Here is a 25,087-nt window from a genome sequence, read left to right as displayed (position 1 = left end):
CCAGGTCACGATCTCGCGGTCCGTGAGTTCGAGCCCCGCGTCAGGCTCTGGGCTGATGGCTCAGAGCCTGGAGCCTGTTTCCGATTCTGTGTCTCCCTCTCTCTCTGCCCCTCCCCCGTTCATGCTCTGTCTCTCTCTGTCCCAAAAATAAATAAACGTTGAAAAAAAAAATTAAAAAAAAAAAAAGATACAAAACAGATGAACCTGAGGGAAGGGAAGCAAAAATAATACAATAACAGGGAGACTCTCAAATACAGAGAACAAACAGAGGGCTGTTGAAGGGGTTGTGGGGGGGATGGGCTAAATGGGTAAGGGGCTTAAGGAATCTACTACTGAAATCATTGTTGCACCATGTGCTAACTTGGATGTAAATTATAAAAAAATGAATAAATTACAGAAAAAATAAAAAATGAAAATAACCATGCACAAAGAAACTTCACTGTTATCGTATTTATAGGGGGAGGTTTTTACCTTTTCTTTATCTTTCAAATTGCAACTTATTGTTTTAATACTGAGAAATGCACAACTAATATAAGAAAATAAGCTTAGTTACTCCTTTCACATTAATCCTTCGTGTTTACAAAGTGCATGTGGAAATATTTCAGCGAGAGAAATAAGGGAAAAAAGTCATGATAAAGTGATTTATACAAATACTTTTATTTTGTTTTCAGATGTATATATAGCAGTATACATTTGAGTAAGGAAGCTGCTCAAGTCTAGTAGGGGAAAGGTTACAAAAGATACATAAAAAATATTTATCAAAAGCATGAGGATCCTTACATCCTTCTTAAAGAACAAGCACATTCTGTACAAATGGAAGGGTCGTGACAAAGAATTTTAAAGTTCAAGAGCCTGTCACGGTAATGAGGTATCAATAATGGACAAGAGGAGTCTTGCAAGCTTCTCTCTGACCAGTACTCACTGAAGCCTCATTCGTTTTTCCGGGGGGCCTTTAGTGCTCACTATCTGTTGGACGTTCTTCGTGGTCTCCTTTTCCTCAGATTTTACAGTTTCTGGTATAGGTTCTGCCTCTTTCTTTGTCTGATCCACTAGACATCAAAAGCAGACATTTTTTGGAGGGAGAGGAAGGTGGAGGGATGAGATCAATTTAGACAAAGGTCATGTGAATGGTTCAGGCTCAAGTTCAGTTAGAACTGCTGCTTATCTCAAATGCTAAATTTAGCAGTTTCATCAGGCAGACGTAGAACCCATTTACAAACCTAAAAACCTGATAACCCAAGCAAATCTGTGATAGTAGACAAAAACACAGGACATTATGCATAAACAAGATATATAGTCTATCCCAGGCTGAACACATAGTTCAATATCTGTTTTCAATGATGAAACAGAACAGCTTTTTTTCACACTGAGATATGAACTAAAAACAACTTCAAATCACCTCATCTTCTCCACACATCCTCAATACTTACTCTTTCCACTCCAATTAATCTTTCAAATACTAATATGACTACCACAAATCACCATCTTTTGGCAATTCAGCAGATCTCAAAAATTAGAAGTAATGAATTACCATGAGAGAGTCTAGAAGGACAAAAGGACCACAGCTCATCTTACATACTATAGTTGTTAACTGAGTTTTATTTCAAGTTTAATAAGAACATCAGAAACATACCTGGGACAGGCTTTTCTCCAGACTTTTGCTATAATTTAAAAAGGGGGGGGGGGGAGGGGAGAAAACAGGGCAGGTTAGCAAAATTTTCTTCTTCTTGACGTCATAATTTTTATTAAAATTATACCTTCATTCAAATTATATTAAAATTGACTCCATAAAGACAAACTACTATTCATGTACCATAAAAAGTAAATTTATCACTTCCTACTTATTCTCATGTTCCAGAAAAGACAGAACTAGAACAAAAGAGTCAAACATAAATAAGTTTCCCTTGAACAGTTATCTATAAAGCCCTCTACCTCTGTACCCAGGCTATAATGCTTTCAAAAAGTAGCTAAGTAGAGAGGCCTCTGGGTGGCTCAGTCAGTTAAGCGTCTGACGCCTGGTTTTGGCCCAGGTCATGATCTCACAGTTCATGAGTTCAAGCCTCACATTGGGCTCCATGCCGACAGTGCGAAGCCTGCCTGGGATTTCCTCTCTCCCTCTCAAAAATAAGTAAATAAACTTTAAAAAAAAATTAAGAAAAAAAGTAGCTAAGTAGAATCCAATGGGAGAGAATAATGGAGACTTTTAAGACTCCAGAGGCTTATTTGTTTAGGGGATATGAGCTCAAAGAAAGCAAATGAAATATGGATCAACCCTCCAACTTTTAAAGTTGGCAGGTACAGGAAGCAAAGAGGAAAAAGGTATTTTCCTATGAACGTAAAGGCTTCTGATTAGAGTACTATTAAAAACCAAACTATAGGAAAGAAAGGATGGGGCATCATGAGTCAGGAACAAAGTGAGATCCTCCATTGTGCACAGCAGTTCTTTTATCTGATTATGCTGTCGTCTCCCTTTTCCTATTTCCCAAGTTAAATGCTTTAAAACTTTTCTCCTCCTTCCTCCTCAAGGCTCACAACCTACCCTTCACCTGAAGCCAATGGCTCTGTAGTCTATGTTTTTAATCTTTTTTTTAACGTTTATTTATTTTTGAGAAGAGAGAGACAGAGCATGAGCGGGGGAGGAGAGAAAAAGAGGGAGACACAGAATCTGAAACAGGCTCCAGGCTCTGAGCTGTCAGCACAGAGCCCGACATGGGGCTCAAATTCACGGACTGCAAGATCATGACTTGAGCCGAAGTCGGACACTTAACCGACTAAGCCACCCAGGTGCCCCTGTAGTCTACGTTTTAAAAAACAGATGTCAACAACCCAAGTTCCCTCCCATCTAACTACCTTCAAACTTATACCCTTACCTATACACACACGTTGCTCTACAGACTTCTCTGTCATCTCCAAAGAAAATGTTCTCTTCGTTTTTAAAGTTAACGTCTCCAGGCATTTTCTGAATTTCTATGCCCTCCCTAAGCTTTCTTATCTATTCCTAGGACTAAAGATGACCAAATTTCCTGATATCATATGTTCCAGATTCATGCTGCCAACTGCCTACTAGCCCATCCCAACTGCAAGTTCTGGGAACATTACACTTAATAAGACCAAAACGGAGCTCCATACTATTATCCATTGTGCAGAAAAGATTAACATAGAAGGCTTGAGGCTTCTATGTTTGAAAGGCAAGGGTGGCCTTTGTTGATGACTAGGAATTTGAATTTTGGAAAGTTCTCACCATTCTGATAGTGGTGGCTCATTGTGCCTAGACTGTACAATGTTGTTCATGCTGAACATTTGCTTTTCTTCCAGGCATGTGAATTTTGGTATGAGCTAGAGAGCACCTATAGGATGATCCCCCACCCCCACCCCACCCAAAAAACACTGGAACCAAGTCTCTAATGGACCTCTTTGGGTAGAAATACCACACACGTTGCCTCATTTTCATTGTTGAAAGAACACATTTTGTGTAACTCCTAATGAGAAGGAGAGGATATAAGGAAGCCTGCACATGGGCTCCTCCAGACGCTACTTGTCTTTTTCATCTGGCTGTATATCCTTACTATGTCACTGTAATAAATCTTATGAGTCCTTCAAGCAAATCTCCAAACATGAGGGTGTTATGGGAACCCTCAACACACCCACATTATCGCATATCTTATGAACACATTAGGAGTTAAACATGTCTAAAGTAATCTGAGGGAACAAATAGTTTTTCTTACTTTAAAACAAGAGAGGAAATATATGGCACAACATTGAGGAAATGAGAAATTGAGAGGGGTTTTCTTATACTCCTAGCATTGAACCATTTGAACTATACTGGACACTGGACTAGATCTGGACACTGAAATAACATCCAATGCACTCTCTCTCAGCTTTTCTAGTGAATACTGTCAAACAAACTAGTAGGATGTGGTTTCAGATAGGAAAATAGAATGGGGGCACCTTTCTGACAAAATCTGATCAAGTAACCTTGTGATAAATCTAGTTGAAGTAATATACTATGGTGTTCTAGCATCTTCTGAAAACAGCATTGAAAAGACATTCATCATAAAAGGCCCTGAACTCCTATCACAACAGTATCAGTGTAACTCTCAGTAGTAACACAAATTAAAATATGGAAAAAGGAGTTCCAGCAAAGTAGGCAGGACTTTTCTAATATTCTCCTGAGCACTTTCATAGGGGCAACCCAGCAGCTCAACTGTCAAATAATGGATAAGTAGGAGTAAGTTCTGAACTACAAATAGTTCTGGGAGACACAATGGGTAAATAGGGAGCTCGTAGGAAATTTCAAGTAAACCAAGTATCTATTTTCTTCTCTCGATGTAAGGAGAAATGTTTTGGGTAGAAGGAGCAAAGGGAGGAACAATTCTAGAAAAAGCCATCTTTCTCCTAGTTCTGTTACAAAGAGTTGGACATACTCTCTCTTTGGGAGTTGGCTTTGGCCCTTGGATGGTTAAATGAAAGGTGGGGTTCTAAAAAATTTTTTTTAATATTTATTTTTGAGAGAGAGAGAGAGAGAGAGAGAGAGAGAGCGTGCAAATGGGAGAGGAGCAGAGAGAAAGGGAGACACAGAATCTGAACCAGGCTCCAGGTTCTGAGCTGTCAGCACAGAACCCAATGTAGGGCTCGAACTCATGAACCACAAGAACATGACCTGAGCCAAAGTCGGACACTTAACCGACTAAACCACCCACACGCCCCAGGAAAGGTGGGGTTCTAGAAAATGACAACTGAAGTATGACCGTAGCTAAACCTTTAAAAGAAAAATGTAAAAAACTCACTGAAATGATATGAAGTCTACAACCTGCTTCAAAATAATTGGGAGGAAATAGAGAAAGAAGACATAAAACAAGCCTCGCTATGTTTGATAACTGTTAAAGCCAGATAACGGGTACATAGGGATTTTGTTTGTAATTATTCTCTTTACTTTTATATATTATTTTAAATTTCTATAACTTTCTATAAAGCAAAGGTTTTTTTTGTTTGTTTGTTTTAAGATTCAAAAGTCTTTGAGTTTTCTGCATTGTCCAGCCTAGCTCATCAGGATAGGACAGCACATGGGACTTAACAGGACACCCAGCTAGAAAGAAAAAAAAAAAAAAAAAAAAAAAGAGGTCATTCAGCTGGAATACCTCAGAACCCAAACACAGCAGTAAGCTACTGAATATTCTGGTGGTTGGTCAATGAAAATAGAATGCTTAACAACTAAAATTTAAACCCCTAATATTTAAACCACAAATCTGTTTCTTTTCCTACATTCTGAATTTTTTTTTTTTTTAAATTTTTTTTTTTTTTAACGTTTATTTATTTTTGAGACAGAGAGAGACAGAGCATGAACGGGGGAGGGTCAGAGAGAGAGGGAGACACAGAATCTGAAACAGGCTCCAGGCTCTGAGCCATCAGCCCAGAGCCTGACGCGGGGCTCGAACTCCCGGACCGCGAGATCGTGACCTGGCTGAAGTCGGACGCTTAACCGACTGAGCCACCCAGGCGCCCCTCCTATATTCTGAATTTTGATTAACAATCAAAACCAAGTCTAAATCTAAGCCTGAAGCCTCAGAATTATCCTTAATGCCAACCTCTCCAAATCCAACCACCAAATTTGGGCAATCCTAAATTCAAATATCTCTTGAATCTATCTTCTCTCTACAGCCACAGAATTAGTTCAAGCTCTCCACAACCTAACTTCTCTGATTCCAAACATCACCTTTTCCTAAGCACCCTCTACATTGTTAATGGTCACCTTCATAAAACTATACTGCATTACTTCCTTGCAACTTGTTTTGTAACATTTAATGGGTCCCGACTGCCACCATTCATAGTTCTCAGCTAGTCAGTGGTAAGCATCTAGAAGATGAGGTACAAAATATTTCTAGGGCACCTGGGTGGCTCAGTTGGTTAAGCACCTGACTCTTGTCATGATCTCATGGTCATGGGATCAAGTCCCAGGTGGGGCTCTGGGCTGAGCATGGAGCCTACTTGTGATTCTCTCTCTCCCTCTCTCTCTGCCTCTCCCCTGCTCATGCAGTCTCTTTCTCAAAATAAATACATAAATACTTTTTTAAATCTTTTTTTTTAAAAAAAGATATTTCTCAGGGCACCTGGGTGGCTCAGCCGATTGAGCATCCGACTTCAGCTTAGGTCATGATCTCACGGTTCAGGGGTTTGAGCCCCATGTCGGGCTGTGTGCTGACAGCTCAGAGCCTGGAGCCTGCTTCAGATTCTGTGTCTCCCTCTCTCTCTGCCCCTCCCCTGCTCGTGCTCTGTCTCTCTCTCAAAAATAAACAAACATTAAAAGGAAAAAAGATATGTCTAAACTTCAAGAGAGCATTATTTTAAAAAGAATATATAAAAATTGACACTGCTTTGGTTTGTAGTGATGACAGTTCAAATAATTCAAATAACTTAATGTTTAAAATAGCAAATAAATACTGGACTATAAAATGAACCATAAATTCCTTTGTCCAGCATACAAAATCCTCAATCTAACGCTAACCATCTTTTACGTCTTGTATTCCATTACTCTTCCCCACCACAATCACATAGGGTAATATTTAATGTGTACAATTTGATGAGTTTGGACATACATATACACCTGGGATACCACCACCACAATCAAGGTAAACACATCCATCACTTCCCAAAAGATTCCTTATATTTCTTTGTTTTTGGGTTTTATTCGTGTGCTAAGAACACTCGACAAGACATCTACCTTCTTACCAAGTTTTTAAGTGTGCAACACCATATGGTTACCTATAGGCACTATGTGGTACAGCAGATCTCCAGAACTTATTCATCTTGTATAACCGTAACTTTATATTCATTTAACAACTCCCTATTTCCCCCCTTCCTCTGTCCTATGGCAACCACATTTTCTGCATGTGTAAGTTTGACTACTTTAGACACCTCATATAAGGGAATCATATAGTACTCATCCTTCTGCAACTGATTTATTTTACTTAGCATAGTGTCTAACAGGTCCACCCATGACAATGCAAATGGTACAATTTCCTTCTTTTTAAAGGCTGAATAATATTCCGCTATACGTATATACCACAGTTTCTTTATCCATTTATCTGTTGTTGGCCATGTGGGTTATTTCCCTACCTTGGCAACTGTGCACAATGCTGCGATAAACATGGGAATGCTTCCAGCTCAAACTATGCTACAAAGCTGTGGTTAATCAAAGCAGTGTGATATTGGCATAAAAAGACACATACATCAATGGAACATAACAGAGAGTCCAGAGATAAACCCACAAATATATGGTCAATTAATTAACAACAAATGACCAGGAATACACAATGGGGAAAGGACAGTCTCTTCAATAAACAGTGTTAGGAAAACTGGACAGTCACATGCAAAAGAATAAAAGTAGACCACTATCTTTTTTGTAAATTTTTTTTAACGTTTATTTATTTTTGAGACAGAGAGAGACAGAGCATGAACGGGGGAGGGTCAGAGAGAGAGGGAGACACAGAATCTTAAACAGGCTCCAGGCTCTGAGCTGTCAGCACAGAGCCTGATGCGGGGCTCAAACTCACGGACCACGAGATCATGACCTGAGCCGAAGTCAGAAGCTTAACCGACTGAGCCACCCAGGTACCCCAAAAGTAGACCACTGTCTTATACCATACATAAAGATTAGCTCAAAATGGACTGAAATCATGAGACCTGAAACCATAAATATCTAGAAGAAAACATAGGCCATAAGCTCCATGACATCTGTCTTGGAGATAACTTTTTGGTTTTGACACCAAAAGCAAACACATCAAAAGCAAAAATAAACAAGTGGGACTCCATCAAATGAAAAAGCTGCACAGCAAAGGAAACCATCGACAAAATGAAAAGGCAACCTACAGAAACAGAGAAAATATTTGCAAATCACATATCTGGTAAGGGGTTATGATCCAAAATATATGAAGAACTCATACAACTCAAAAGCAAAGCAACGAAACAAAAACACCAAACCACCCAATTAAAAAATGGGCAGAGGAACTGAATAAATATTTTTCCAAAGAAGCCATACAACTGGCTAACAAGTACATTAAAAGGTACTCAACATTCTAATCATCAGAGAAATACAAATCAAAACCACAATGAGATATCCCTTTACACCTATTAGAATGACTATCATCAAAAAGACAACAGATTACAAGTGCTGGTGAAGATGTGGAGAAGAGGGAACACTTGTACCCTGTTGGCAGGAATGTAAACTGGTACAAGCAGTATGGAAGGAAAACAGTACAGAGGGTCCCTTAAAAAATTAAAAATAGAAATACCAAATGATCCAGCAAGCCCACTTAGGAGGATATATCCAAAGAAAATGAAAACAGGATACTGAAGAGACATCTGCATTCCCATGTTCACTGCAGCATTACTCACAATAGCCAAGATATAGAAACAACCTATAATCAAAAGATGAATAAAGAAAATGTGGTATGAAATTGAGTCTTTTCCAGCCACCAGAAAGCAGGAAATGCTGCCATTTGCAGAAAAAAAAGATGAACCTTGAAGGCATTATGCTAAGGGAAATAAACCAGAAAAAGAATGTGAAATACTTTCACATATAAATGAAATCTAAAAAGGCCAAATTCAGGGGTGCCTGGGTGGCTCAGTTGGTTAAGCATCTGACTTTAGCTCAGGCCATGAACTCCCAGTTCATGAATTTGAGCCCCGCATTGGGCTCTGTGCTGACGGCTCAGAGCCTGAAGCCTGCTTCAGATACTGTCTCCCCATCTCTCTGTTTCTCCCCCACTTGCACTCTCTCTCTCTCTCTCTCTCAAAAATAAAGATTAAAAAAAATTTTTTTAATAAATAAAAAAAATAAAAAGGTCAAATTCATACAGAGTAAAGGATGGCTATCAGTGGCTTGAGAGAGGGTTGGCAGGAGAAGAGGAGTATGTTGGTCAATGAGTACAAATCTCCACTGATAACTTAAGTTCTAGGGATCCGATGTACAGCATGGTGGTTATAGTTAATACTGTATTATACATTTAAAAGTTGGTAAGAGTGAATCCTGAATGATGTCACCACAAAAAAAGAAAAGGTAGTTATGTGACATGATGGAAGTGTTAGCTAATGTTATGGTAAGTCACTTTGCAATACAGAAGTGTACCAAATCAACACACTGTATACCTTAAACTTACACAATGGTAAACACTAGTTACATCTCAATAAAACTGAAAACAAAAAGTTTATTACCATGTATTTTTTAATGTTATTATAAATGGGATTGTTTTCTTAATCCTCCTCAGATAGTTTGTTGTTAGTGTACAGAAATTCAACCGAGTGTTCATTTTGCATCTTGCAACTTCACTGAATTCGTTGATTAGTTCTAACCGCTTTTTAAGGGAATCTTTAGAATTGTTATATATAAGGTCTGTCAGGGACCATGCATAAAGACAATTTTACTTCTTTTCCTACTTGAATGCCTTTTATTTCTTTTTCTTGCTTAATTTCCCTGGCTAGAACTTCCAGTACTGTGGAGAGTGGGTATCCTTGTCTTGTTTCTGATCTTAAAGGAAAAACTTTTTCACCATTGAGTATGTGGGCTGTGGGTTTATCACATATGGCCTTTATTACGTTGAGGTACATTCCTTTTATATCCATTTTCTTGAATTTTTTTTTTATCATAAAAGGGTGCTGAATTTTATCACATGCCTTTTCTGCATCTGTTGAGATGATCACATGATTTTTAACCTTTGTTCTGATAATGCAGTATATCACAAGATTCATTTCAGTATGTTGAACCATCCTTACATCTCAGGGATAATAAATCCCACTTGATCATGGTGTAGGATTCTCTTAAGGTGCTGTTAAATTCAGTTTGCTAGTATTTCAATGAGGATTTTTGCATCTGTGTTCATCATGGATATTGAACTGTAGTTTTCTTTTCTTGTAGTGTCTTTGTCTGCCTTTGGTATCAGATTAATGCTGTCCTCATAAAATGAATTTGAAAATGTTCCCTTCCTCTTGCAAGTTTTGAAAGAGTCTGAGGACTGGTATTAACTGCCTTTAAATGTTTGCTAGAATTCACCAGTGAAGTCATCTGGTCCCAGGCTTTTCTTTGTGGAAAGGTTTGTGAGAACTAATTTATAATCTCCTTACTTTTGGTTTGTTGAGATTTTATGTTTCTTCATGACTTAGTCTTGGGAGGTTGTACGTTTCTAGGAATTTCTTACAGGTTTTCCAATTTTTTCTTTTCTTTTTTTTTTTTTTTTTAGGTTTTCCAATTTGTTGGCATGTAATTGTTTATACAGTCTCTTACGATCCTTTTGTTTCTATCTCCTCTTTCATTTCTTTTTTTTTTTTTTAATGTTTATTTATTTTTGAGACAGAGAGAGACAGAGCATGAACGGGGGAGGGTCAGAGAGAGGGAGACACAGAATCTGAAACAGGCTCCAGGCTCCGAGCTGTCAGCACAGAGCCCGACGCGGGGCTTGAACTCACGAGCTGTGAGATCATGACCTGAGTCGAAGTCGGACACTTAACCGACTGAGCTACCCAGGCGCCCCTCTCCTCTTTCATTTCTAATTTTGAGTCTCCTCTTATTACTCTAGTTAAAAGTCTGTCAGTTTTGTCTTTTCAAAACAACTCTTAGTTTCATTTTCCTTTTCAATTTCTTTGCATTTGCTAACTTGTATGTGAAAATTAAACAACATGCTCCTGAACAACTTAGGCGTCACAGAAGAAATCAAAAAGGAATTCAAATCTGGAAAGAAATAAAAATGAAAACACAACATACCAAAACTTATGGGATGCAGCAAAAGCAGTACTAACAGTAACATTTATAGTAATAAATGCCTACATTAAAAAGAAGAGGGGCGCCTGGGTGGCTCAGTCGGTTAAGCATCTGACTGACTCTTGATTTCGGCTCAGGTCACAATCTCACGGTTCACAAGTTCAAGCCCCACATTGGGCTCTGTGCCGATAACACAGAGGCTGCTTGGGATTCTCTCTCCCTCTCTCTCTCTGCCCCTCTTGCTCCCCAGCTCTTGCACACACTGTCTCAAAATAAAAATAAACTTAAAAAAATTTTTTTAAAGAAAAATTTTAAAGATTTTAAAATTTTTAAAAAAAGGAAAGAAAGCTCTCAAATAAGCAATCTTAAGTTTACAGCTCAAGGAACTGGAAAAAGAAGAACTAACTAAGGATTTCTGGTTTCTGAGAAATCTGTCCATGAATTAATATAGCCATTAATGTGTCCATTAATACTCTTTCATGTTTCTGGTTTTGTGTGTTCTATCCCCATTTTCTAAATCAGCATTATCCAAAAGAAATATGTGAACCACAAATGTAAGTTGGTAGTTACATTTTCAAACAGAAACCGATAAATTTTATTTTTTAACCAAATATATCTAAAATAGCATTTTTTCAACATATAATCAATATTTTAAAATTATTAAGATATTTTACTTTTTCTCCCTAAGTCTTTGAGCCCAGTATGTATTTTACACTTCCATCACAGCGCACCTTAGACGATCCATGTTTCACATGCTTGGTAGTCACATGTGCCTAACGGCTGCTGTTCTGTGCATGTCTAGGTGTTCTTCCCCCACCCAGCCTCCCTCATAAATACTATGTACTCACTGAATAAATGGTCAACGACACCTCATCTACACTGTCATGGGTACTCAGAGTCCTACAGACACTACATTTGTTTATTTATTCGAAAGACACAATTTATCTCCAAATACAATTCACAAGATTTCCTGCGCTGCTTTCCACTCTGTCTTCTGCTCCCTTCATCACATTACCATTCCAACAGTGCACTCCTCTCACACAAGGAGGGTCAGAGAAAGGGAAACAGGAGGACTGTTTTAAAGTTATCTCAAAGTGTGAAAAATCTCATTTAATCTAAAATGCACCTGAAAATCTTAGTCCCCCAACCTTGTGTACACACAGCCCTGGTAAACACCTGTATGAACTAAGACTAACCAGGAGAATAACATGTTCACATACCTACCTCACTTCAAAAGCTCACTTTGCTATTGATGTCAAAACCACCCAAAATAACAATGGAATTCACATAACTAAATCACCATTATGATGTAACTCTATTACTACTCCTGCTTCCTCCATTTATTATGCCAAACACTCTACCTCAAATGTTCTTTTTATTACAAAAGTTTTAACTAATCTATCATTTAAGGACTTAGATAGCTACCACATCAGGCTGAAAGGCAGCAGACAGAGTAAAAACAACATGTTTCAGATTCTAGTTTAGTTACCATCTATGACACTTTCAGCAACCTTTGAACGAGAACATTGTGCATACGCAGTCCTTAGTTTGTGAGGATTCAAAGAGAAAATAAACTTAAAGGCACAGAACAGTGTTAATTACAATCCCTTTACCTACTTCTTCCATTTAGTCTTTGAAAACCTTTCCTTTGATTCAGATACGATTTTTCGCCAAGAGACCATTTTTTAATTAATGAGGAAAGTCAGTCTTTTTAGGTCACATCTGAAACAGTTCTCGATTAAAAATAAATATTCCAGGAAAAAGTGTCAAATCAACATTAACCACATGCATTCTCATTACCTGCACAAATTTGGGTGGAAATTTCTGCCTAAGGTCCAGGAGCAAAGCATCCACACGTTGTCTCTGAAAAATAGAGCTTGGTTCCTCTTTCCTTTTGGCTTTAGGTTTGACTTTATCTATTAAAATATGAAATCCAAATCAAAACACTGCCTAATTAGTTTGGTGTCTTATATTTTACATACCTTTGTCCACCATGAATATACTCAAATTATCATTATTTTTAATGACTGCTATTCCAAAGACCATCCCCCCAAATAAATTAAACACAACATATACAAACAAGTGTTCTAACTCTCCCTCTTAAATGAAGTTAACATTTTAACATTTAAAATGCTGACTCCTCTGGCACCTAGGTGGGTCAGTGGGTTAAGCATCTGACTCATTTTCGGCTCAGGTCGTGATATCATGGTTTGTGAATTCGAGCCCCACGTTGGGCTCTGTGCTAAGAGCACAGAGCCTGCTTGGGATTCTCTCTCTCCTTCTCTCTCTGCCCCTCCCCTGCTCTCTCTCTCAAAATAATTAAACAAACTTCAAAAAAATCTTAAAAAAAATAAAAATAAAAAAATGAAAAGCTGATTCTTTTAAAGATACTTCACGCCTGGGTGGCTCTGTCGGTTAAGCAGCCGACTTCGGCTCAGGTCATGATCTCGCGGTCCGTGAGTTCGAGCCCCGCGTCGGGCTCTGTGCTGACAGCTCAGAGCCTGGAGCCTGTTTCCACTTCTGTGTCTCCCTCTCTCTGACCCCCGTTCTCTCTCTCCCCCGTTCATGCTCTGTCTCTCTCTGTCTCAAAAATAAATAAAAACATTAAAAAAAAATTAAAAAAAAAATAAAGATACTCCAGTTTTGGTATGTAAGCATACATAGATATTAAGAATTTTAAGGCTGGGGCGCCTGGGTGGCTCAGTCGGTTAAGTGTCTGACTTTGGCTCAGGTCATGATCTCACAGTTCGTGAGTTCAAGCCCCACGTCGGGCTCTGTGCTGACAGCTCAGAGCCTGGAGCCTGCTTTGGATTCTGTGTCTCCCTCTGTCTGTCCCTACCCTGCTTACACTCTGTTTCTCTCTCTCAAAATTAACGTTAAAAAAAGAAAGAGAATTTTAAGGCTAAAGTTTTCCATAATTACCTAAATCACAATCCAGAGTATTAATTTGAAATTATCTTGTGTACATTTTAAGTATATTAAAATGGTCTTCCCACTATACCTAATAGCTACAAATGGAAATGCAACATTCACAAACTCAAGTTACCATACTCAATTATAAAGACTGTAATTCACTGGGAAGGGCAGGGGACAGGACAAACCAAACGACAGCAGATCATGAAGAAAGAAAGAAAAGAACCTGCAAGAGAATTTCTGAAATCAAACGTGTGTGGAACTTCCTCAGAAGGTTAAGTGTACTGAGGCACTGTCTCTCAATGAAGAGTTCCAGATAAGTTTTATTGCAAACATTCCATTATAACAGGGGCAAATAGCTCTGGGGAGAAACTTTCCTATGTCAAATGTTGCCACCTGCACCTACTATTAAGAATAAATACAACTGATGGAAACCAATTTGACAATAAATTTCATATATTGAAAAAAAAAAAAGAATAAATACAACTGTATCTGAAAGACCATTTGCTCCATTTAAAGGCTGAATTCTATTTAAAAGCTACTTTTCCCTCAATAACTTATTTTGAGTTGCTATTTCTCAGAGAAGGAAATTTCGAGTATAGGTATATTGTCATAGACACATTTCCAGGAGTACTTTTATTGTAAAATACGGTGCAGAACAAGTAGCAGATTAGCAGCTATGGAAACTAGGGGACCTGGGTAGGTAGTAACATGCAAAGATCATTAAACAGACTGGCCATCTGGAAATAGGGCTATAAAAGCATCTCCCCTACTTTGAAGACTGGGGATATTTAGGTTCCAGATTTCAAGATGACTCAACAGTTAGGTAAGCAGGATACATCATCATGATTCATTCCAAACACTGATTATCCTCTATATGTTCCAAATATTTTAAAACCTTGAATCAATTTATAAAAGATTACCAGTTACCTACAGATTAAAATTTACATCTGTTCCTATGGGAAAGCTATTATTACCACATCCAGTTACAGGAATCATAGCTACGACAATGCCATCATCCTATGAAGTCTTCCTATGTAAAACACACCTAGAAATCAATAGCCATTTTCCTAAAGAAAACAGCTTCATTCTCAAAACACCAAAAAGAGTTCTTAGGAGGTCCAGGTATTCTACCCACCTTGTTCTTCATGATCTTTGAAGTGCCACCAATAACCTTTGGAAGGATGATATCGACAGTAGGACATAGCTTCATCAAAAGCTGACTGAATGCCATGCACTGCAGTGAGCTTGTAAAAAGAAAACAAATTCTGAATTTCTCATTAGATCAACTAAAATCTCCAAAGTAAACACCCACAAAATATTACATATGCAAAGATAGTAATTTTCTGGGGTTTTTCCAGAACCTGAATCACTATAGAGCTGGGCTGTGACGTATACTTTTAACACGGACTTGGCCCATAGTAACCAATGTTCAAGATATTCTGATAGTCAACCCTTCATACCAACCTACACGAGAAAGAGAAGGAGAAGCTTCTGTTGGATTCCTGGATACTTGATTAAAAGTTGATTGATTAAAAGTTTTGATTAAATATAGCTTGATTAAAAGTTTTGTTTAGTGTTTCAAGAATGTGAAGATACTTACCACCCTAGAGTTTATAACTGACCCCAAGTCTGGTGCCTGATAGATCACTCCAGCAATGATATAGTAATCAGCCAGTGGGATAACTAAAGCAGTGAAAATAAAAACATTCATGAATACAGCTATGCATACAAACTGCTAAATAAGTTTTCATAAAAAGAACAACTAAAATTTGCTATTTTTCCGTATTAAAGCTTAAGGCATGGTTTGGCAATTCCCATTTTTGTAAATAAATTTATATTGGAAAACAGCCATACTCATTCATTTATATTATCTAAGGCTGCTCTGACACTGGTTGAGTAGCTGTTACAGACTCCACGAGGCCCTCAAAGCCTAAAATATTTACTCTCTGGACCGTAACAGAAAAGGTTTGCAAACTAGAGCAGTGCTTCTCAAACTTGAACGTGCCTCTGGAAAAGGTTATCTAATGAGGAGATATAGCTGGTCATGCCTGGAATAGGTGACTAGCTCTTTGATTCAAAGTCAAATCTGAATTCTACACCCTTCAGTATGATTTCTAGAGCAAGTTTATGTTTAGTAATAGAAGCCAGGTAAGAATTTTGGTTGAATAGGTCAACGAGGATTTTCAGTTGATCCTCTATGAATCTGTAACAGAATTAGACTCAGTGGACTGAGATGAGAAATTACTTAGGGCACCAGAGGTTCCCAACAACTATACTCACAGAAGAGGTGGCTGCAACATAGCAAGTTGCTTTGTTAGTGCTTACAGAGTTGTCCTTGGGCACGCTAGAAGACTCCTGATATCCAAGCATATGACTAGTGGAACTTGGCTTTTGAAATATTTCCTAAGTGGTAAATTTATGCCTGCTATACTACAATGCCTAGACAATTTGTCTGTAACAACATGGTTACAATGGAAACCTCATTTCCTTCTGAGAAGCTGGAATTTTGGCAGGCAGAGGATGTCCACATGATTAGCCTTCAAAAGAAATTGAGTATCAAAAGGCCTTCCCTGAGCAGACATATTACACATGTGCGTGGGGGCTGCTGGAGGGAGGATGCACTTGGTGAGGCCCCTCGCAGGAGGGAAAGCAACGGAAGCTTACACGTGGATTCCCACAGATCCCACTTGATATGGCTTTTTCCCTTATTCATCTGTCTGTGGATCCTTACTGCATTGCCATAACAAATCTTGATTATAACTAACATACCTAGATGCTGAGTCTGCTGACTCCTCTTAGCAAGGCACTGAACATGCAAATGGTCTTGGGGATCCCCCAAACAGACCCCAATCCAAAAAGATAAGAACATGTGGCTCAAAAAGTTAAGTAAGCCATGGCATTTTAAGAAGAAAATTATGCCTGAAGTCTACACATTTTTACCTTGGGTAGGGGACTGCCGCTGTTGCTTCCGAATGATAAAAAGAATGGGCTCTTGAGCGTGTAGAAGGATGTATTCCACTCCAACCATTTGACTGAAAACAGAACACAGACACCCAGAGATCTATGAATGCCCAACAAACAACTGTGTAGAACGTTCAGATTATTATATAAAAATACAGCAACATTATAAATTGGATTAAAACTGCCTATGTTTGATATTAAAAACTGGCTGTCCAATAAAACTGGCTATTTTCCCAGATAGGTGGGATATAAAGATTTGATTTTTAAACAACAAAGTTTCTCTATAAAAATTCATAATAAACTTAAATCTGAGCATATTCAGTCATAAAAGTACACTGAAGAGTGTACATTTCAAAAAACTGCAACTAAAATAGCGTGATGCTTCCTGAGATAAATATATTTAAAATCTAAAAATATATAGTACATGAAGACTATACATGTCTTGACTATATATTTCAACTCTATATTCTACTCAACTAGAAAACATCAAAAACCTTATCCTTCCAACACATTTAACCTGCCAGATTGCTTAAAAGCAACAAGTTCTTCTAATAGTTGTAAATATTTGCCTCATAACAAAAGTCATTTAAAATACCACAGAAATTTAATTTCATGAACCCTCTCCGATGTTTAATGATAAAAACTATATACACAGCTGTTTCAGAAACTTTTGTAATAATTCTTAATTATTTATTAGCATCCTAACTCTGAAGAAATACTTTGCAATTGTCATTTTATTTTATTTGTCATACAAAGAAAAATCTACTATAAACCGGACTATAGTTTAAGACATTACATTCGATGTAAAAGAGACGGTAAGGGGCCCCTGGGTGGCTTAGTCGGTTAAGCGTCCGACTTCAGCTCAGGTCATGATTTCGCGGTTCATGGGCTCGAGCCCTGCGTCGGGCTCTGTGCTGACAGCTCAGGGCTTGGAGTCTGCTTTAGATTGTATCTCCCTCTCTCGCTCTGCCCCTCCCTTTGTCTCTCTCTCTTTCAAAAATATACATTAAAAAAAAAAAGAGAGACAGTAAGTATGGTCACCTGGTTGAGGATAACAGTTGCATTGCTAAAATCACTAATTAGATCTGCATCTAAACCTAATAGCTGTATTTTACTAGACAGTAATATATGAAATTATACAGAAAAGACTTCCTAGGTTACAAGTCATTACTGATGATTCTTTTGCATGTCAAATTTGTACAAACCCAAACAAAACTCCAGTTCTTCCCAAACTTCTACTCTGTACTCACTATCCATAGCTTGAAAGAACCATTCATTTCAAAATCTCTAACTGGCAACAATGCTATCTTCTTACAGTAACTTACTTTAAGTGTTCTAATGTAAGCCTCTGCATTTTGACCACTTCATTATTACATGTCCTGTCGTAGAAAGGATTACTTCTTTCTGAAAAGTAATCCAGGACACTTCCACTGTTCAAAATGGGGATCCAGGAACTGTCAACCCAAGAGATTCCCAGCAGATTATCTATAGGAAACAAAATGATAAAGGATGAGAAAAAAGTAAAAAAGCCAATCCAACATTTATTATGCATCTAATGCAGGAAGCATTATGAATATAAAGATGACAAGGATCCTAACCTATACACTTTCACAGAAGAGGTTAAGTGTGCAAGAAAGCAATAACAAGGTGACATGATAAGCGCTAAAATAAAGATATGAATAAATGTGTTATCAGAGCACGGTGGAGGGAGAATACTTTGTCTGAGGGAACAGTAATGATTTTTCACTGGGTGAGGAGGAGGTGGGTTTTAGCACTACATGTTAAAGAATAAACAGGGGCGCCTGGCTGGCTCAGTCGGATGGGCGTCCGACTTCGGCTGAGGTCACGGTCTCGCGGTCTGTGAGTTCGAGCCCTGCGTCGGGCTCTGGGCTGATGGCTCAGAGCCTGGAGCCTGCTTCCGATTCTGTGTCTCCCTCTCTCTCTGCCCCTCCCCCATTCATGCTCTGTCTCTCTCTGTCTCAAAAATAAATAAACGTTAAAAAAAAAATTAAAAAAAAAAAAGAATAAACAGAGGTTCATCTAGGACAAAAAAAGGCGGGCGGGGGGGGGGCAAAGTAATTTCAAGCAGAGAGAATGCACATACAAAGATAGACCAATATAGAGGTAAGTGGTTAGAGAATAATTTGATTATGTGAAATGATAGGATATAAAATGTAGAAAAGTCTCAAAAAATTGGAAATCCTGAGTTTTGTTCAAAAATTGTCAGACAACATGCATCCCAAAGAAAACACACCCACAGCCACCAGTTTGAGATCTCACCAATTAGGGACAGAGAAATAAGTTAGGAAGCTATTATTACAGAGGAGATAATGAATGTAAAAGTTATGAAGCTAATGAGAAGTAGAATGCCCTTAATTACATACAATTTCATATTTTGGAATAGAATTAACTCTTTAATTTTTCAAAATGCAAAAAGAAAAACAAGACATGGTAAACAGAACTAGATAGCTTTAACTACTGAGCTTTTATTGGCTATTGATTGCAATAATGTTCCATATCATTGATCATACTAAATCCCATTAAGAGTAAGTCTGAACATCAAAATGCCTATTTATACTGGTTAAAAAAAGGAAGAACTGAAAACTTCAACCTCTCTAAACAGTAATTGCTTCTGGCACCTCTGAAAAAAAAAAGACCTAATCCAAGGCAATAAGCGGTTCTGAAGGAAATGAGTAAAATGAGAAAAAGTAATTACATAAAGGTAAAATGTGCTGTGTGTGTTGCAAAACCAAGGAAAAAGCAAACAGATGAAGTACATCAATGACCAAATAATCAGTACTGACCATTAAGATGGTTCATCATAACTACATCATGCCATAACCAAATATCAGGCCAGGAAATAACTTTTTCAGCAAAAGATTTTTTTAATGAAAAGCAACTAAGGATAATCATTATTCTCAGCTTTAAACACTACAATCCAGTTATTAAAGTAGTTTTCTTTAAAGCAACTTTATTACACATTTCTTTCTTATTTCTTTAGGAATGATTATTAACAAAAGCATTTGTAGATGGACAATTATACGTTTCTCACATAATGGAACTATGTCTGTATGATGTCATAATAGGTTGCTGACAATAAACTGTTAAATTATTACAGATCATTTCAGCATAGGTAGAAGAGTAATTTGCAGAAACAAATGTGTAATTAGAGATTCTACCTATCAACGATTATGGAGAGTCAATAAATATGGGCATGAGATAATGAAGACTGGTGAAAGGCAATGGCGATGCATGGGAAAATAAGGACAAATAGACATTCTTAGGGGAGAAAACAGACAATTTCCTGAATCATCAATTATAAAGTCAGAGAACTTAGGAACCAATACTCATTTAGGAAAACAATGATAATGAATTTGGCTTGGATATATTAAGTTTAAATAAGGAATCAGAATTCAGAAGGAATCATAAATGCCATCTGCTCCAAGTGACTGTTCAGTATATTTTCCCTATAATTTTCTTCACTAAGATGTATCCTGATCAGCAGTCCTATGTCATATTTTCCTCATTTGGTAAACTAATCAAAGCTAAAAACCAGGCAACTATGGCTTAGGAGACCAATACAAATGCAGAGAATATTGGTTACCGCTTCTGAACACTGACTTTGTGCCGGGCACTATTTTAACCACTTTACCACACAGAACTCAAAGAGGTTGGTACTATATAGATACTACATACTATCCATATGCTAGATTGTGTACATAAAATGCTTAGCACATTGTAATAACCCAATAAATGTTAATTAGGGTGATGTTGGTGGCAGTACCAACAATTTATTTTAAAATTATCATGAGCAAATTTATCTCTGGCTTAATCAAGGCTGGTCTAGTTTGTACCTTTCCTCCCCTCCCCCCAGTTTATGCCTTTTTGAAAAACAGAGACTCCTTTTATTTTCAAAAAGGTGTGAGGTTAGTATATCATTTAAACAGTCACGCTAGGTTGAACTCATTTCAAATGTCAGTATCTCTCCAAAGCCTTTGTCTACTTCGCAAGACAAAAATAATGGCTTCTTTCTCTATGTTCTCACAGAAATTTTTACACTTTTATTAATACTCATAACCCAGAAATACAAACACGTTCCCATTATATTTGACTTTTTAGATGACTGAGGCCATGTCTTGCTCATCAAGAACTTGCATAGGGCCAGATTTAAAATAGTCAGCAAATGTTAATTAATTTATGATTGAGGGCCAAGGACAAGTGACTCTACTCATCACAGGTTCACATACACTCCAGAATCCAAGAACGTTCACTTACAAAATGGTTAACTGAGATTAAGAGGGTGATATGTGGCTGAGAAAATATTACCTGTCCCACTTGAGGACTACCTGTGATCACACCGCCATGAAGAGAATACACTACTAAGTCAAACAAACTCCAACCACTTCCTACCACCTCCACTGTTACCACCCTAGTCCCAGCTACCTCGACATTTCCTTGTATTACAGGAATGAATTCCCAACTGGTCTTCCTAATTCCACCCTGACCTTTCTACACTGTTCTCAACAGTCAAAGTGATCCTTTAAAAAAAGAAAGTCAGATTATTATCATCCCCTTTGGTGAAAACCCCCCAGTGGCGGTCTGTTTTACTCACTGGAAAAGCCAAAGACTTGACTACGGCCTACGATCCCTACCTATATGATCAAGCCACCAATTACCTTCTGACCTCATCTCCTTCTCACCTCCTCTCTCTCTGCTTCAGGCATACTGACCTTACTGTTCCTCTAACACACCAGACATTCTCCCACCTTAAAGCCTTTGTAATGACCTTAACAAATCTAAGTAAAAGTAAAACATTGTGAAAGGTAAGTATTTGAAAACACTGAGGGACTAAATGTTTCTCTTTTTTATTCAACAGCAAGAGAACATGTTGACATAGCCTAACTACAGCTCTCTATTAGCAAGTGATAAAATTAGGCCCTTGAAACTCTCACAATGAAAAAAAAAAAAAAACAAACCGTAAAAACACGGTACAGAAATGCTGAAGATCACTGGACATTCTGAGTAACTATAAATGAGAATACATTTCTATTAAGTGTGCTAGACCCCCATTTGGTTAACATAGAAAAAGGAATCTCAAAACACTTCCCTTTAAAAATCAGGTATATGCAAACAAAAATAACCCTAGGTGAAAACGATTAGGAACATATTACAGTTAGACCTCTTTTTTTTATTCTTTTTTTTTTAACGTTTATTTATTTTTGAGACAGAGAGAGACAGAGCATGAACAGGGGAGGTTAAGAGAGAGAGGGAGACACAGAATCGGAAATAGGCTCCAGGCTCTGAGCTGTCAGCACAGAGCCTGACGCGGGGCTCGAACTCACGGACCGTGAGATCATGACCTGAGCCCAAGTCAGATGCTTAACCGACTGAGCCACCCAGGCGCCCCTACAGTTAGACATCTTTTATGGAAAGCCCGTTTTCTTTAATTGGCTAGGGGTAAGAGGGCTTGCATCTAGGTGCAAAAATCCACTTCCTTAAAGGAAAAGTACACAAAGTTTCAAACGGAAGTAAATATAGATTGAGAGTTTCTTACAGGTGTAAGAAGTTTTGTGGGAACCACCACCACAACAGTAAAAAATAAAGATATTCACGGACACTCTCTCACTCTCAAATTTTTCTCGTTCTCATGAAGAGTAACTTCCATGATACCTCCTCCCAAGGGGGAAGCTGGTCTGTTTGGAACTTAATTCTCACGCTTCAAGCTACATTTTCACTCTTTGAAATTCCAGAGCACAATTCCTAGGCTTCTTTTTCTTTTTTCTTTCTTTCTTTCTTTCTTTCTTTCTTTCTTTCTTTCTTTCTTTCTTTTTTACAAATTCAATGAAAAAGATGTGTGTACGTGTGCTGGGGAGAATGTATAGCCTAATTTATACGGAGATCAAAAAGCAATTAAGGGATGTTGCCTCCCTGTATATATTCACTGATTCAACAAATACCTGAGCACCTTTACAGTTCAGTTGTGAAAAAGGACCGATCCTTGCAGTCAGTAATTGTGGTGTGTTCTACGGCAGGTATTAGAGACTCAAAAAGAAAATCTTCGGGATTCATGCCCGGGGACGCGTGGGGCGCAGTGTCAGGAATAAGGCAGCTCCCACGCCCAGTCCCAAGAGATGAACCAACTCACGTCATCCCACCTCTCGGCCCAAAGGCCACCCCTTCACCTGGACAAAACAGCCCCAGTCTTGTTGGAGAGCGTGTCTGCAACAACACTGCAGGTCTGAGGGCAAAGCCCAGAGCTTCCAACCCCTTCGTTTTGAAGCTTCTAAGAGACCGCTGAGAAGCTGGGGAGAACGAATTTCGCCAGATCAGAGCCTTGGGAGTTACCACAAACGAACCTGAACCTTGCCCTCGCGAGCTACAAACCCCCAAACCAGCTCCCAGCCAATCAGGAAACAAAGGGTAACAGCGCCGGTTACCTCGGATATCCACGGCCGCCATAATCGCAAAAGCGCTCGCGGGTTCTCTTTCCGGCGTGCAGTAGAAACGTAACAGCTCCCACGACGGAAGCGGCGCGAGGCTGACTGCAGGGACTGCGAGGAACGCCAGGCGGAGACTGCGCGGCCTGGAGAGCGGCCTGGGGAGGGGAGGGGCAGGGAGGAGGGGGCGGGGCTGGGGAAGAGAGGGGAGGAGCCGGGCTGGCAGGTGAAGGAGGGGGAAAGAGGTGAGGGGCGGGGCCGGGAAGTGGAGCGGGGCGGGGCGAGAAGGAGCAGAAAAGGCGGGGAGAAAGCACTACAGACGGAAAAAAGTGGGGAGGCTTTGAGGAAAATGAGACTGAGCCGAGTCCTGCCTCTCGCCAACCACTGAGAGATTCGAAAACTGGACCTTGATCTTTTGTGATCGTTAAAAAAAAAAAAAAAAAAATTCTGACCCAGAGGTTGGGGGGGTGGTGCATCTTCAATTTTAAAAGGTCCCTGGGGTGTGTCCAGGGGCTGTTAGATTTAGGAGCGAGTACGCCGTTGTTTTTAATCCTGCAAGTGTGGGATGCTACAGAACTAAGTGGAAACAATTTGAGACTCATTAACTTTTAAGTGACTAACCTCATTAAAAGTCTAAACCCATTAAATAAATTCTTAGGTGCCTCAGACAAAAATTTCACAAGACTGGAAATGTTTCTGGAGTGAGATATTAACAACATTAAAAGAAAGGGAATACCTCTTGGTCCCTGACTAAGGGTTTAGTGTCTGCATTCCAGGTAATCTGGGGTAGGAAGCAAGCCCATAGGGAGGGAATCATTCTTTGATAGGGGAAGCCATAGAAAGCCTCAGAAAGATTCTCAAGCTCCAGTGTGGCCCCTTAAAAAGCAAGATGATGAGGGTATCTACAAGTAAGACACTGATGTGGAGAAGAGAACCCCCAAATCTAAAGGAGCCCTATATACAGAGATGAAGTGTGGGTGTATATATCTTCTCCAAAACTTAGATACTATGAGGGCTCCCCCAGAATTTACAATCCAGGAGCAAAGGGGGAGGATCATGAATTTACAGGGATTTTTCACCTCATCTGCTGGGAATTCAAAATTTTTAAATCTAAGTAGAATAAAAATATACTGTATTGCTCTCTTACAGTTCAATTTGTGAACTGGGATTTTATACCAGAGGTGGTATGTATATAAGTGTCCCAACAGAAGTATGCACTTAGGAGAAAAGGGGATTAGGAAAAAGAGCACCAGAACATGTGTGTGCAGATAATAAAATACTTGGTAATCATGGTAAGTCAGACCTAGGAGATCAGCCTTTATCTTGTAGCTGGTGGGAGAAATGTGATTGGGCTCTATTTTAGAAAGATTATTCAAGGAGGATGAGTTGGAGGCATTTACAAGACTCAAAGCAGGGAGTCCATTTAGAAGAAGGTTGCAAACTAAATCATGTCTACACTCATACAAAGGCAACAGTAGCTGAGGGAGAACGAAGGATTACAGATATTTAGGAGATAGAATGGGCAGGGAATCAATGACTAACAGATGAGCCTGATGAGGGAGAGAGAGAAAATAAAAATGATTCCCAAGATACTGATTTATAAGACTAGATGCCATTAATCGGATTAGGAATGACAAGTAACAAGTGAGTAGGTGAAAAAAGCGGTAATGATTTATTTTCGAACATGTCTATATCCATGTGCATGAAGTCTCTGCAGGACTCTCTGTACTCTAGGGTTTCTCAGCCCTCGCACGGTTGACATTTTGGGCCAGAAAATTCTTTGCTGGAGATACAGAGAGCTGTCCCGTGCCTTAAAGGATGCTTAGCAGTATCGCTGTCTTCTAGTTTTTCCCAGTTTCTCAGGCATCTCTTAGAAGCTTCATAATGAAGGGGTTAGAGGCGCCTGGGTAGTTCAGTCGGTTAAGCATCTGACTTGGTTTCAGCTTAGGTCACCATCTCACAATTTCAAGTTCGAGCCCTGTATCAGGCTCCATGCTGACAGTGTGGAGCCTGTTTGGGATTC

The 25,087-nt window shown here is 38.8% G+C and overlaps 1 protein-coding gene across 1 annotated transcript; it reads right to left on the bottom strand.

Moving 5' to 3' along the window:
- Window positions 1–638: 638 nt before the first annotated feature.
- On the bottom strand, window positions 639–23,159 carry MED6 (mediator complex subunit 6). The gene is made up of 8 exons (XM_047079421.1): window positions 23,065–23,159; window positions 17,953–18,112; window positions 16,607–16,698; window positions 15,267–15,349; window positions 14,802–14,910; window positions 12,551–12,666; window positions 1,634–1,661; window positions 639–1,049 (listed from the first exon to the last, which is right to left on the bottom strand). Exons 1-8 carry the CDS (start codon window positions 23,084–23,086, stop codon window positions 919–921), a joined length of 741 nt encoding a protein of 246 aa, XP_046935377.1. The 5' UTR covers window positions 23,087–23,159; the 3' UTR covers window positions 639–918.
- Between the last annotated feature and the right edge of the window lie 1,928 nt (window positions 23,160–25,087).

This window comes from Lynx rufus, unplaced genomic scaffold (assembly GCF_022079265.1).
Source record: "Lynx rufus isolate CCGP_SWC_20201006 ecotype Redwood Valley unplaced genomic scaffold, mLynRuf1.p SCAF_17, whole genome shotgun sequence".
Taxonomy (NCBI): Eukaryota; Metazoa; Chordata; class Mammalia; order Carnivora; family Felidae; genus Lynx; species Lynx rufus.
The sequence above is the reverse complement of the archived record's forward strand: the minus strand, read 5'-3'. Positions and strand labels throughout refer to the sequence as shown.